This window comes from Scatophagus argus, chromosome 3 (genome assembly GCF_020382885.2).
Source record: "Scatophagus argus isolate fScaArg1 chromosome 3, fScaArg1.pri, whole genome shotgun sequence".
Taxonomy (NCBI): domain Eukaryota; kingdom Metazoa; phylum Chordata; class Actinopteri; family Scatophagidae; genus Scatophagus; species Scatophagus argus.
In genome coordinates, this window is record NC_058495.1 from 13,815,261 (window position 1) to 13,831,563 (window position 16,303).

The following is a 16,303-nucleotide window of genomic DNA, read 5'->3' on the forward strand; positions in this document are numbered from 1 at the left end:
CAGAGGAGTTACGGGGTTATTGTTCTGTCCTGGTGTCAGTCCCCATAAATCCCAGCGGCTTAATTAAACAGAGGGTTGAGTGTGGGAGAAGTTTATTGGAGTAAATTATTGAGCTGGAATGATCTGTCTCATATCCACTGTCTCAACAAGTCAAGCTGGCTGACAGGCAGTAATTAACTGTATTGATGAGAGATAATGAAACCATAGCAGGGGGATATTAATACTCGTATGTCTTTCTTTCCGACTTACCTATTAAAGCAATGTGTAGCTCTCAACAGGAGTCAGACTGCAGACCACATTCTTTGGGGTTTTTTCTCTGTTTCTGTCTTGTCTTTCTCTCTCTCTCTCTCTATCTGTCTCTCTCTTTCTCCGTTGTTTCCATGGAAACTTGCCGGTAGATGGAGAGGGTGAAGAGGAAGCGGAAGACAGACCAGGACAAGTGGACCAGCCTGATGATGTACCATGCATCGTCAGGACGGCCCTGTGGGACAACTGAAAAGCCTGCGCTGTGAACTGACCGAACTGATCTGACTCCAGTCAGAGCTTTTCATGTTCTGCCTTTTAAACTCATCCCGAACAGGGAAGCAACCGCATGATAAAAGCCTCTGTTTCAAAGCTCTAACGTGTTGAGATACTGATTTATTATCTTACCTTTGATTCACCAGAATTCTTCCTTGTCCAGAAGTGATTTGATAAGGAATTACTGCTTTATAGATGCAAACACTGCAGCCTTTCAATAAGAAATAAGATGTGATGTGTGATGAACTATTAGTGAAACTTAAAAGGTCCTTTATATTTATTTTATACACAAAAGAAGTGTGTCGATGTAAGACTTTCGGCTTGCTCCCTCAGCATCTTGTCAACAAGTGAGAGTCCATCACAAGAGCCGACATACATGGGGCAATTCATCGCTACTTCCCTCGCATACAAAAGCAGCCGCACACAAGCGGAACAGCACAATTGTGTACTACAAGCAGGATGTAATGTTTGGGGAGTGTATTCTGGCTGTGCTATAGCTCTGCTGCGTGTCAAACATTGCCGTACATACATTTTAAATAATAATAATAATAAAAAAAACTAGTCTGGGTTGTAAGCTGACCAAATGTGTTTAGAATTATGCAGAGGAAAAAAATGTTGGCATTAACACTGGAAAGGCACTTAAGCACACAGCCTCAAGAGAGAATGATCACAAAAGGATTTCTGGCTGACACATTGTCAGTCTCCTCCCCTGTCTTGGATTCCCACAGGAGGCCTCCATCTCACCAGCAGACTCTATTTCTCGCCTTGTCTTTGATCACTAAGCTCCAGTATTCAACCCATTATGATGGCATATACACCCCTTTTAGAAAACCGTTCTGTGAATATTCTGTTATTCTTCATTTCCACATCTTCTCTACATGCTTTAGTCTTATGAATCAAAGAATGCTTATTGACCTCTTAGACCAAAGCACTTAATGTGTACACTTCACTTCAAGTTCATCCTTACGCTTTGCTTGAGAATCACACTAAAAGCAATAGTTTGACATTTTGGGAAATATGTCAAACTATTTTAGATGAGAATATTATATTATGATATCCCTTTCACGTCTGTCTGTTAAATACGAAGCTACCAGCAGCAGATGGTTTGCTAAGCTTACCGTAAGGACTGGAAACGGGGAAACAGTTAAAGGTAACAGAATTTCGCTGACCAGTAACGCTCAAGCTCCCTCATCAGTGTTCCCCATTAATTACCAAGACAGTGGCAGCCTGCCACAGTGGCATAATGAACACCTCTTAAAACAGTAAAAATCTAACATTGTGTTTTGTGCCACGGCTTCAGCAGATAATCTGTCGCTCCCTGTCAGTCAGCCCTTCCCGACGCTTGCTGTATATCTGCACGCTCTGTCACTGCTGGGGAAGGCCTAGCCAATCTCTGTGGGCTCTTGCCTTCTCCTCAGGACAAAGCGGGTGTCATTGTTTATAAATCTGATTAACTATCCTAAAAAATTAAAAAAAACAAAAACAAAAGCAAAAAACAAACAAAAAAACATGAGAGTGAATTACAGGGACAACATTCCAGTAAACCTGTGTTCTCTCCAGGTTTGATGTGTGTAAACCCTCTACTTCTATTTACATTTTATATTTTCTACAGGCTCTTGTCTTGCATCTCTTGGTCTGTCTGTGTTTTGCAGTCACTTCCATGGCTTATTTGATGTATTTGTGCCTGACAAACGTGACAGGGAAACACAACCATTTATTACGTCTGATCAACACCAGCAGGCAGTGGTGTTCATAAACTGCAGTTCAAAAAAGATAATGTCCCATGCAAACATGTGCTCCCAAGCGCTTACATGAAACAAACTTGCACCTCTCTAACAACGGCCTCTGTGGGCACCAGACAGTCCGACATGGGACATATGGGACTGATGACTTTCCTCATAGGTGCATGATATAAAACAACTTGATTGTCTAGTCTCTCAGTCAAGGTTTACTTACAACTCTGGACTGAAGGTAGATGGAAAGCAATGGACTGATGGTTGACTACAGCCTAAAGGCAAATGTATACATTGTATATCCAAAGCAACTGTACAGCCACTAATTTCCAGGCAGCGGAGCCGAAGCCCAGTGTTATATTTTATTATTTTCTACATTTTATATTTTCAATAGTTTCTATGTTGGTGTTATAGTTTCTTAATCTTAAAAGTGCTCCAAATTAATGCATTTCACTTCAAATGTGCAAAATGACCTTCATAGGGACCCCCATAGACAGTCTGAGGCTCACCCATCACAGTCTGTGGGAAGATCTGCTAATAAACACGTAAATCTTGTTTGTCTAATCAATTTAAACAAAACAAAAGTGGAAAAAAAAGACATACAGTTGACATGTAATTTGACAGACATTTATGTGTCAGAACAATTCAATCACCTCCTCGCAATGTGTCGTTTTTACACTTTGTTTATTGTGCGGATTAAACAAACTAAATATAGTCTGTTCATTTGTGAGCTTCAGAGGTGTTAGCAGCAGATTTTGTTACCTTTTGACGGAACCAACCTATCTCTTTCTCTTTGCTTCCAGTCTTTATGCTAAGCTAAGCTAACCAGCTGTTAGAACTAGAACTATCTCCCAAAATATAAAACTATTCCTTTAAAAAAAATTGCAACTGTTTAGCAGGCACAGGAATGGTGGGTGTTTCTAGCTCATGTACTTGATCAATGTAAGGCAATCCCAAAACACGGTGTGTATGTGTAAATGAGAGTAAATAAGAGTAATATTTACACTTTAGATGTATTATCCCACCCAGGATTCTGTCAACACGTTAACTTCAAAGTAAAACTATGCCTCTCATTTTTGCTCTCTCCTCCTATGCAATCATGTCTGTTTTCCTCTTCACCAGATGGCCTTTTTAATTCAAGAGCGTAAAGCCTGCCAGCCTCTTACACACATCAAACCAGACTGTGTGAAGGAATGGGAGGAGTGGATGGGGGCCGAAAAAAAATACAAGAAAAGACAGCAGATGCAAGACGGCAGGAAAAAAATAAGAAAACAAGGAGTGGATGTTAGTGTGGGCTGCAGTGAACGAGGGATGAGGGTGAGGTTTGCTATCCAGGTTTCCTTTTTTATGACACTCATTTGCCCCAGGAGTGGAGTGCAGCATTAATATGGTAATATCCCCCCAGACGATTGCAAGTATTGAAGAGTGGAGGTCATCTACTGTATATGCAGCCCTGAGCCTGGGTGAGCAGGTTGGCGATCCCCAGTGGAATGACTTGAAGGCTGGCTAAGAGGAAGCAAAGGTAATGGGAGTCAGGCTTCCCTAAAATCACATTTCCAGCTGACAAAGAGAACGGTCCTGAGTGGGGGAAGACTGAAAATGATCTTCTAATGGGAAACAAGACTCAAGAGTGCAGACACGAACACACACACGCACACACAGTTATGTTTCCATGCCCTATGGGGACATCACATACAGGAGATTCACTCTAAGCATAACCATAACCATTACTTGCCTAACCCTAATGTTTACCCTAACCTTAACCTAAACCCTAAACCTAACCCCTTTGTCCCCATGAGTCCCCACTTGGAACTCTAAACAGATTTTTGTCCCCACAAGGTTAGTAAAACACACCACACACACACACACACACAATATTGAGCACAAACAATGCATGAAGCTTCCTATCCTGGAAGCATCTGTGACACCTGAAACTCAGTGATACTTGACTGAATCTGTTGAGACATATGAAGAACAGGTTGCTGATATTCAGTTTACAAATTCCTACTAACAAGTATGAGTATGTGTATGCCTTTCCAGTATGTCCCTCTCTTGTGCATTGCATTCACAAACAAAACAACTAGACATTAAACGTTATATTTCGTAATTAGGAGAAAAGCTCACACAGCAAAGCAAAGCTGGTGCTGGCCAGCTGGGGTGTTTTTTTCTCTGTGGAGTTTTGCATGTTCTCCATGGGTGGATGGATGTCAGCTCTGTGGAAGCATCTCAAGTCACTGGGATTGTTCGGGTGGAAAGCCCAGTCTGAACTGCTGAAAGTCACTCTCTTCCAGCAGGAGCAGTTAAACTAATACATTTCATGCTTCATGGATATAAATTTATGCATTTGAAATGCATCCAAGCTGACTTGGTGGTGTCACAAAGAACCTGAGACTGTTGAGTGTGTGTGCATGTTTTTTTCTACATCTGTCCCTGCTTAAAATCCCAGACACTGAAGCTCTACAGAGCTGTACAACTTGAAATTTGTCCTTAGGTGGCACAGTTTTTCATAATTTTGAGATCCTAAACTCATAATTATAAGATTGTCTCTCGTAATTAAAATATCGTTTCATGTAATTACAAGGGTGTCTAATTTGTCTTGCTTTTGTGAATGCAGTGTGCACCGTGCGTCCTATCAGCTGTTACCAATAAACCTGTTTACATGTAAAATGTTCAAATGTTCAAAAACAGATTTTTGTTTTGTTTTGTTTTTTAAAGCAGTACACAGCTTTGTCATTCGTTTTCTTGCTGCTGTTCCAAATGTGTTGCTGGCATCAAATTCAAAATAAGTATATATTTACAAAATTAAGCTGATGAAAGTAAAACATTAAATATAATGTCTTTGTGCTGATTTCAGTTAGGTATATGTCAGAAAGGATAATCAGATTACCACACTCTGCTTTTGTTTTATACAGCATCACAATTTTGATGGAATCAGGGTTGTAAGAAAGCTCCAGCCTTTTTCCATGTTGACCCAAACCTCTGCCAAGCCACAGCAATGATACTGAAAACCTGAAAAGCTACTGACACTTCCTTGTGTTCAGGATCACCTGTTCACTCACCTTTGCCAGTTTTACCTTGCTCTGCTCTGATCAGTTTTTGTCGTGAAACCTACCGGTACCTTCGCACTATTTGGACCCAGCTTTGGACTCTTGAGACCACAAACACTGAAGTGGTGCCCCAGCCATAGTGGGACCTCATTAGGGTTAGAAACTTGGTGTTAGATCTTCTTGAAGATTTTGTAAAAAGTGTTTTCTGTGAAAAACTTTCAGTAAAGTCATTTCACAAGTCTCGAGTTTCATCTCGAGTGTTCTGCTTTGGGGATCCCATTTTTGATTTTATAACAGATATGTGAAAAGCAGAACATCCCCGCCTTTGCGATGCTTGGAGCAGCGATTGCTTGCCAATTTGCTTGTTAAACTTCTTGAAATAAAAAGAGCACGTGGGAATAAGTGGTTGTGTATTTTATTTTTTTATGCACAGCACTGTAATGTTTCAAGTTTGACTCTGTTCTGTTTTGGTCATGCTTGTCCATATGTCCACACTATACAGTTTTGAGATCCGATGAGTTTGCGTAGACTCATTTGCAAGCCTTTCTGTAGGTTCACAAAGAAGCATACTGCTATCTCTGCAAAAGTATAATTCCAGTGACAAACTATTGATTTTCTAACAATTAATGAACTAATTCATTCCATGCAATAAATATACTTTTTACACAGCCTTACAAGACGCACATAGAACAACTGTAATCTGTATTTCATGAACTGAGTTCTACTTTGTAGACACAACTAATGCCAGCATTAGTTTATTTAATCTCTCCATGTTTGTGGTGTTGAGCTCAGCTCCAGGAAGGTCTTTAGACAATTTAGAGGTTGTATCAAATATGTAGCCTTTCTGTATTGGATGCATTCCCACCTATTATGGACTAATTAACAAGTTTTCCCTCACTCAGTCACAATGCAATTACTCATTATGTCTCATTTCCACAGTAGCAAACATGGCTACTTAGCACAGTGAAGAGTTTATAGTGTGATCTTACATGATATACAGAATATAGTGATAGTAGACAAGGAAATCCTACGCGGATTATCTCGCAACACCACTCGAGTTCAATTAATGTTGGGAGAAAGACTGACTGGCTCAATGTCAAAACAATGAAACATCTCCCGGAAATACAACCACTGGCCTTTTCTGATAAGGTCATTCATACAATTAGAAATTAAAGAGCGGGGAGGTACATTCACAGCAGCAACTGGCAATTAAGAAGACATGAATCAATTAAGAGGCTCGCTGCTCGCTGTCATACCGCTGTGCTCACACTCGCCTGAGTCGGTCAGTAAGTGGAACCTCACTACATGTATGCTTTCATGTTTCTGTTTTACAAACTGCTCATCCCATCTCTCAAAACTGACTGTGCTGCATCCATCTCCTCCTCCCACTCCACCCGTTAAAAAGGGGAATCCCTTGCACGTATACCACGGTCCCTTACCTCCCAGGAGCCCGATTCTGCCTCCCTCATCAAACATTCATCGTCTCTCTTTGTCTCTCAGAGATCATTACTGCCAGTCCTATGATTGGCCGGAACACTGTGATGGATGTATGGTGCTTTTGTTTCAGAGGGTTTTATTGTATCTTTGCATTATTCATCATCGCACCACCACACTGTTAAAAGAAAGTGGCCTCAAACACCACGATTTCTTTCTTTTTTTGGGGGGTGGGAGAATCATTAGAAATGCTATTCTTGGACTGACAACCGAAATTAGTGAGGGTATTAAAGTTACCTTATCCTAAATGTGATGAGAGCTCACATTCAGTTTGTCTATGTTTAAAAACAATATCCCAGAGCAGTAAGGATTGTTTTTGAACAGACACTTCAATTTCTCTTAGTTTGACAGTTTCATTGCATTCAGACTGAGTCGTGATATTATCTTTCCTTTTTGTGGGGGGGGGGTACCACTATACAACATTACGCAGTGATATTTCCATCTGTGTTTTAAAGTCATTGCATTCCTTTCTCTTTTTTCTTACAATATTATCTCATTATAATTCAACTATCCACTAACTCCAATAAAGATGAGGACTTTTCTTTTCAGCATTTCTTGATTCATTTGAAGGAGAGACTCTTGCAAGCAAAAAGTATGCGTATTCTTTAAAAAAAAAGAAAAGTTTGTTTCAAAACCAAATTCAAAGCATTTCTTAAAACAGCAAAGAATTATCACTAAATTGTTTATTGAGATTAGCATTCGAAATCTTAGGCAAATAAGCCCATCCAGTACCAATTCTTGATATGGAAAGACACCTCATTTGCTATGCTCACAACTTCCAGACAACCTAAGGGCTTTGAGGAGATATTACTTCATATGCTTTAATGTACCAATACCAGGCCTCAGTCGCAGGTGATAAATTCAGGATGGTTTAAATGCTCTCAATGGCAAATCAGCTGCCGTCACTATTGATGGTTCAAAACAGTTTCTTTAAACAGCACAGTGCATGAGAGGTAAAGCCAGCTTGTGTTGTCAGAAATCTATTATTTGGGCACGGGGTTAAACATACTGTATATCTTTGTGCGACAAATAGCCAAAAATAATGACAAATTCCTGAGGTGGAAACCAAACGCCCGCATGAGTTGCAATAAGGAGAAGTCAACAATATGTCAGCACAAATTGAAATTATTGATGCAGCTGACCACCCAGAACTCACCTAGGAACCTCTCGCACGTACTCAACGAATGCAAAATGTGAACGAGTGATTTTCAGTCAGTGCAGCAGTTAATTTTAATCTGAGAGTCATGTGCACATCATTAATTAATTGGAAGCTTCCCTGTGCTTTCACTGGAGTAGGCCCACGCTTAATCTTTCTGCCTGAGTAGAAATCTACTGAAGATACAGAAATTTAATTTGTAGTAAAAACACATCTTACATCTTTAGAACATTTCCATTCTCTCTGTGCACCTAGAATTAGGGCCAGACAAACGTTTTCTGTCATTTCTTATCGTTCTTTGTCACTTTGCCTTCACAACAGAAACACACTGCTACCGCATATCATTGACACTAGTGCAGATCATCTCACAGGACACAAATCAGTACATAAACACCTACGTTTGCAATAGTGTAGAGGGACATTAAATATTTGATTTAACAGATCTTATAGGCATCAGGTGTGCCGTAAAGACGAGGCTTTATGTGGATGAGACTGGCAGACGTGCAGCTGCCAACCTCACCTGCACATGTGTGAGTGAGTAAGTACATGATCATCAAGAAGAATAAGCTATTAAGCTGCCCTTTCTGAAGGGACCTCAGTGATTCATCAGAGAGGAATTAAATTAGCAAGAGGTGGCAGCTAATACAACACACATGCAGCCACTTTAAAGACTTTTTAAAGGGGGCTTGTAGTCATAACACAATTTCCTCGTCTGTGTTAGAAATATCAGGCATTCAGGTGATGCTATTACAAGTATAAGCCGCTGTGGTGTTTTAGTTTTTTGTTTGCAGATAATGACTCATTTTTGCATGCCCCCACACAAAACTCTTGCATGCAGCCATCCATCTGGTCTCCCCATCCCCATGTTAAGCTGGCAGTGACCCCCCCCCCCATAGCGCCGAGTCAAAAGTAACAGGTGAGACTGAGCTGTGAAAGAAAGTACAGGTCACACAGTCTTGCCTGCTGTTTTTTTTTTCATGTTCCTGGATTCAGATGTTGGCAGTGGAGCACAGTGTTCTTCAGTCAGCCACGTGACCTGAAAAAATTTCCGTAACAAACATCTTCAGCTGAGGCTCGCGCATCATTTCAGACTCTCAGTCTTAACAGGAGGAAGATTTACTGAGACGCTTCAGTCTGCTGCTGTGTAAGAAATTCACTGTGTCTGATATTCTAATAGCTGCTTGAACACTTTGCTCATAATTCTTCTGCTTCTGGTTGGATCTGTGTGTTCAGTGAACAGAGCACACTGGGGGGTTCTATTGTGTTTTTATCTGCTGAACATGCAGTCCAGATGCCCCTGGGACTGGAGGAAGCATCCACAGTACATTTTGCTTCCCTTAATGACTTTGTCCAATATTAGCGACAGAGCTTCTAAATATTTGCACCCCAGGCTATTCATCTGTATTCTTCATGTGTTTAAAAATGCATTTTAAACTACTGATGTTCTGTTAACCAAAGAAATACATATCTCACTGTTCTCATGCTAATTTACCACAGTGTGATGATAATCTGCACCGATGTGGTCCTATCAGTTTGGATTATTTTTTTAAGTTAGAGAGGAGGAAAAAGAAAATAATGAGCATCTTCTGAAGGGAGAATCTGTTAAGGAATGACGTGGTGGAAACCAAACGAAAAGATGTTGTTCTTTGCAAGCAAATATTTTCAAGTTACTCAAGTTTTCGACTTTTAAATCGACTTTCTCGGCAGTGTTTCCCACTTTTTTAACACACAAATTGATTTTGCCAAACGAGCAAGATTGGAGACATGGCGGTTGTGTACTGCAGCGCCTGTTTAGCAGTTTGCCAGCAGCCTCGCACATGTTGTTATGCAGCAAGTACAAGTAGATGTAGTGGCCACCACACAGGAGGTAAAGATGTGGTGCTTGGAAACAATCGCTTATGTCAACGATAAACAATAATATTGCCAGAAAATGAAAACTTACGCACCAGCGCATTCATTCATCCTTCTTCTGGTTTGCACGAATATGAGAGGAAGCTACAAATGTTTTCTGAACAGAACACAAAGATGAAGTGAGCTCCTAAATAAATTCCCAACTGAATAAACTGACTCAGATCAGCAGCTCGCAGAAGTTCACACAAAATGCACCTTCAACGCACAAACTGGTGGAGACAAAAGCACTCAGAGAGAGCCTCCACAACATCCCTTACCTGTGCACAGTTGCTCAGTTTCCAGCGCTGCCGTGCGATGAATGGATCGTGTAAACCCAACGCATGTCCTTATGCAGCAGCCCCTCAGCCTGGACGCGCCGCGGCTGTGAACTACAGCGGAACAGGATGAATGAATGAATGAAGGAGGCGAGCGTCGCTGGCTGAAGTTTGAACCGCGTGCAGCCGAGCCGCGCGCCCGGAGCTGTCCGCGGTGCTGAAAAGCCCACAAGCACACGACGAGCCGCCGGACTCCTGGAGGACTGATCGGATCCTGCTGCCAGCCGCTCAAAAGTCACATTTGCAAAACACGCTTAAAACAAACGCGACTGACGCCCACTTCATTGTGCTGACGGGGGGGGGATAACTGTGAAGAAGAAATATATCATCTATTTAAAGAGCAGATTAGAACAAAATGTGACGTTCTTGCCTGATTAAATGATTCAGCGCAGAAAGACAAAAAAAAAAAAAAAAAAAAATCAGCAATCGCTCGCAAAGTTGAATTTGTACCTGTTACTCGAGTGAGCTCTGTGAAATCTTCAGCACCTGGCGATAATTCTTTCAGAGATGATCTTGCTGCAGATGAAACACCAACCTTGGAGAGCCTCAACTCTCACAAGGTTTGGACACTTGAACAAACGCACGAGCAGTCCGGGAGATAATCAGTCTCATCGCAACTGCGCCAAATCAACATTATGTAATTTAGAGCCTAGTGGAAAAGGTTTCTCTCGGCCGCTTTGTTGTGCTTCGTGAGCTCCTGAATGTGGATAATCAGTGGGGAGAAGGTTTAAGAGTCGCCCCCTCTTTGTTCAAGCGGCCATATGAGGTTGGGAGGGGGTACAACACTATTCTCTGGAGACTGCTTATCTTCTGTGGTGGAAATTTTTATTTAGGATCCGCAAACAAGTTGTGACACGGCACGGAAGAGTGTGAGGTCAGTCCCAGATGGCACAGTGAAGCGCGCAGGGGACATGCGCTTTGAGAGGCTGAGCTGAGACCCTTTCTTCTCAGACACGCAATGGCCGGCGTCTAAATTTGCTTGTTGAGACATCTCTTCACCCCTCCATCTCTCTCCACGTGCAATGTAATGAGATTAATAATTAACGTCATGGGAAGGCAATAATCTCCGTGCCCCCAAAGCTGCATGACACCCCATGTGGGTTTCACAATTAATTAAATCAGTTGTTGACCCAGTGTGTCATCGCAGTCTCTTCCAGACTGATTTTCATTTTTGCCTTTGGACAAAGATTGGGGTGCCAGGATTAAAAGTGAAAGTGCAACAGACATGTGGTGAGGGCATCTGTCCCTGCAGACTGATCACACCTCTGCAGGCAGAGTGGCTACCAATCTCATACTCACAAAAGATTGTTACCCACAGACTGTGAGGTGAGATATTTTAAAGCCTGAACCATGAAGGGGGGGAAAGAGAAAAACAACCAGGGCAATATGATGATACATTTTCTAGTGAATTAGATATTCAACATAAGAGATGGTGCAAGATGGAAGAACGGAATGATGTAAGATGGAGGACAAATTAAAGGTAAAAATAAAGCATCCTAATTAACTGTAAGAACAGCCTCAGTGCGTCTTGGCGTAAAGCCTCTAAACTCTCACCTCGTTTGGTGTTTCGATGACGGTGGTGCAGAGTGCTGTTGGCCACATCGCTCCGAAATCTCCCGTTGGTATTAAACTGGGTTGATCAGCTGAAGGTGAAGGCCATAACACGTGACTCGAATTATTTTTCATACTCAGAACATTCAGTGAACGCTGTACGGAAGCATTTGTATGGTGCATTTGTTGTGTTTTCCCACATGTTTATTTAGGCTTTTCCTTTGATTGGCTCTTCATTAACAGTGTATCTTGTGCCATTATCGATTGTGTGAATCTACTACAGCCAGACCAGTGTGGAAAAGTTGAGGGACATACTAATATTAATATTTGAGAGTCTAAATTAATCAAATACGGTAATAACTTACTGGTTGATATTCAGTTTTATACATAAACACATAACATAAACAAACATTTGTGATAAGGATGCCTTCAGTTTGATTTTTAAAGAAATGTGACCAAAATGTGTACTGAGCTTGACATTCTACTGATAATAAACCAAACTTTTCATTGCTAAAATGATACAAGAAAGATACTGTTTCTAAATTACCACAACTGTTATTTGATATAGCTGTCATATATGACATATGTGTGATAAGCCAATATCCACCACTATACTGACCTGCCCAGGAGAAGGAAGGACTTTCTCTCTCTCTCTGGTCGATGATGTGCCAATCAGAAAAAAAAAACATTAGCGTGCCTGTTATGGTGCACGATTTGAATGAAAACATTTGTACATATAAGTCATGATGCTCATTAAGGACTACCGGCCAGAGAACACATGTATCCATCAAGCATCAATAGTCCGCTGGAGCCTGTCTGTCCTCTTCTGCAGTACACACAGCTGATTAAAGAAATTGTGACACAAACGCCAAACCTCTCATTTGAGTTCCGCTCAGATCGATGCAGCTCGTGTTAAAGTGACAGAATTGGCATGTCATATTTTTAAGAGGGTTTGTGCTTGCCAAAAAGGGGTCCAAATTTGTATTATTGTGTGCACATTTTTAAAACAACATTTTAAAACTCCTCTCTCAAAAAAAAAATATTAAAACAGCTCTGCTCAAGTTGCTTAACTTGCGCTGAAAATTACATGACGGCATTATTAGTTATTTCATGAAGGTTTTTTTCCCTTTAATTCAGCTTTTGAATTCCCCGTCGTTGCCTTTCCAAAGGAAGCCGTGGCACATGCCATCATTGCAATGCGAAACCACACATTTAAAAGAGAGCTTAATTAAGTTATTACACACTTACTGCCTCATCAATAACTTCTGAACAACAGCGTGTCCCACTGTTGCACACACTTTGATACATCTGTCGGTCTATGTGGGGAAATGAACAAATAAAAATCGACAGGACTTGTCCTCAGAGTAGAGCAGTAATGTGCTATAAAACTTTGAGGTTGTTTTTAATAGACATCAGTATGGAATAAAGGGTGGATAACTGCTTGTGCTACAAAATCTTTATGCACAACTGCTTCCTGTCAACTGAATTTCATCTGAAAATGTTTATTACAGACAGAAAGACACAATCATGGCAATGTGCTGTACATTATTTCCAAGGTCTCACAGCACCAACAGCTTCAGCCTACGAACATATCACAACTAGTCTCTGGAAGTGAGTGAATTCTGGCTACAATCAGAACTGCAGAGCGGTTAAACAAACCAACTATCTAAGTGAACATTACATTAAAAAAAACTAAAGCAAGTGTAGAGTGACAATAAAATGTTCCGTACAGGATCCAAGGGGGAAAAGTTTACATGCCCGAATTGCATTTTGAATCCTAGTCCTGGTGACCCAGTGATGTTACTTTACTTTTGTCCTCTCCAGTGATGGTAACAGTTGTTTTCAGATTTCAGGATTTCCCCCTTTGTGACACAAATTCTCCAAAAAAAAACTAACAACACTATGAAATAGGTCCAGTAAAATTTCCACGGCTTCATTTCCTGCACATTTTTCACCCCACCATTACTGTATATCAAGACACCAAAGTCAGGTAATGCACACAAACACATGACCAACAAGTCCCCAAGGACATAACCTGGGGGTTCAATATCAACTGTCACACACACACACACACGGGCAAAAAGATGCTGTATGATGATCCAGGATAACTGGACTCAATGTATTTGCTTTGATGTTAATCTTAAACCAAAGCGTCACTTCTAAGCTGCACAGGGATGTCGGCGATTCACACGCGATTACAGTTTGAAATGAAAAGAGCTAAACAAATCTTGCCTCTCATTTGCTGCACACCACGTGCAGAGAAAATTATTTTTATTGAAGAATACTTTACCCTATGGGGGCGCTGACGTTGTTCTGTTCTGACAAAGTTTAAATATACAATCAGGAATTTTTTTTTTTTTTTTTGGAAAAATTGAGATTACAGTTTAACATAAAATACAGGCTTCAAAAAGAGGAATTAGAATGCGCAGAAATATGACATGTTGGTCATGGCATGAGCAGTTGTGGATCCACCAAGAAGATTACATGACAGATAACCAGCAAGAGCAACGACTCAGAAACTCTCGAGCACGGCAGCGTTTACATGGCCTCCTCCCTTATCTCTTCAGCATCCTCTCTACTCCTCTCCATCCCCCAAGGGCTCCTTCTTCTTCTCAGCCACCAGTTCAACTGCTTCTGCGGCTCCGTCTTCAGCCGGAGGGACCTCTTCTGCCTCTTCTCCATCCTCCCTCTCCGCTCCCTCCTCCTGCTCCTCCTGATCCAGGTCAAGCTCTTCAAAGGACGAGCCGCTGCCCATAGACTCGTTCGACCCTCTGTCGCTCTGGTCCCCGGCCTTAATAATATCGTTTGCGTCCATTACGTCCCTCAGAGGCAGGGAAGAGGCCAGGGAAGCGGCTGTGGAAGCAGCCAGAGACGTCTCTCTGCTGTCCCAGGGCACGCCGCCGCTAACTGAACTCACATCACTGTGGGAGTCTGCACCTGCAGCAACACGGGAAAGAGACACAGAGGTTCTGTGAGCAGCAACAGCAATCTAATTAGACTGAACTACAAGTGTTTGTGTGCAAATATGATGTACTTGATAGAGCGGGGTTTCCCTATGAGTACTGCTACTGCTGTGCCTGCACAATTAAGAAAAGCACACAGAAAAATGAAGCTCCATGTGAAGCTTTAACAATGGTTACTGTACCTCTTAAATATTTAGATTACATCAGAGACATGTTTGGACATTTGGTAAACCTTGTAAACCTTGGCTGTGGTTGGTAATCACCATAAACATCAAGAGAAAAAATTTTGTTACGATACTTTGTTACATGATACACGATACTTTGCTAAGACGCACTGAGCAGAAGTGCTGACAAGCTCACAATGACAATGCTAACATGTTAGTGCCAACTGTGTTCCTCATCTTGGTTTAGGGCGTTGGCAGGCAACCATTTACTGTCTGGCCAAACAAAAGAATGAAAGTACTGTACAGTCGGGGAGAGAGTAAACATCATTAGAGGCTCTCCAAAGTTATTACAGTTGATCCTGTGGAACCATCAATATCTGCACTAAATTTTAGTCATCCATTAGTTAGAAAGACATTTTAGTCAAATCCACCAATGTCAACCTCATACTGGCATCGACAAAAAAGTCAGAGATTCATCATGTAGGCACCATGAATGCTTGTACCAATCCATCCAGTAGACGCTGAAATATCTCACAGGTTAAGTGAAAACTTTGAGTCATTAGGATTCCTCCTCTAAATACAACACACACCATAAAATACAATCCATGCATAAGAGACATTTTAATAAAAAAACAAAAATGTCAACCTCATTGTCGCTGTCAGACAGAAATTGCCTGGCATGACTAGAGGACAGAAACAAAGGTTAATGGATTAACTAACATTAACATAATGCTTTGTAATAAACCTTATAAAAGATGACGCAAGGGTGTGAAGATGTGTGTACAGGAATCTTCATTCATTCTCTGCTATCCTTTGATCACTACTGTGCAAAATAACGCTTGCGTTCGTCACTTAAAATTCATCAGATCCATCTTGGAGAAATCTCAGCTGATACTTTATTATAATGATACCAACTCTGCTTCCTTCAGCTTGAACTTGGTTATTAAAGCTCATTAGGACCCTGTGTGTCATCCAAGCTCACAGGAACCACATTATTATTGTTAAAGAGAGAAAAGAGCTTTCACATAAACTCAAAGACCGCTCATTACTCACATGTAATCTTCCATGTGTTTTGCTACTCGAAAGCAAACCATAGGATTGCAGGAAGAGAATCTTCTTGCTGCTGCTGTTTGCAGCACATAACACATACTGAAATGATCATGAAAAACGTCCATTAGCTTAACTGACAGAGATTTCCTCAACCACATGATCAGCTTGCTAATGCCTTCAGGCTAAAACTGATTCTAATTGGCCTTTGATCTACGATTCTCTGTGAACGAATAGCAATTCATTATCCCTCACTACTGCTTGCGTGTTAGCGAACCACAAGACAAACGTCGTGCACAGTTGTGAGCAGAAACAAAGTAACTGCAGTAAAAACCAGCAGTGTGAAAATCTTTGGAGGAAGGCTGCAATAAACTCTAGAGCGGCTAGGGTTGGTTGATTAATCA

General features: G+C 41.2%; 2 protein-coding genes across 2 annotated transcripts in view; both read right to left on the reverse strand.

Moving 5' to 3' along the window:
• Window positions 1-10,498, reverse strand: part of grm2a (glutamate receptor, metabotropic 2a) — a 32,405-nt gene extending 21,907 nt beyond the window's left edge. Inside the window, exon 1 of the mRNA XM_046383831.1 lies at window positions 10,118-10,498. The gene's annotated coding sequence lies outside the window, so the exon portion shown is untranslated. The remainder of the gene's footprint in view (window positions 1-10,117) is intronic.
• A 2,612-nt stretch (window positions 10,499-13,110) lies between these two features.
• tex264a (testis expressed 264, ER-phagy receptor a) overlaps window positions 13,111-16,303 on the reverse strand; it is a 63,461-nt gene continuing 60,268 nt past the window's right edge. The window contains exon 4 of the mRNA XM_046383835.1: window positions 13,111-14,662. Within this exon, the coding sequence (XP_046239791.1) occupies window positions 14,301-14,662 (362 nt within the window). The 3' untranslated portion in view covers window positions 13,111-14,300. The remainder of the gene's footprint in view (window positions 14,663-16,303) is intronic.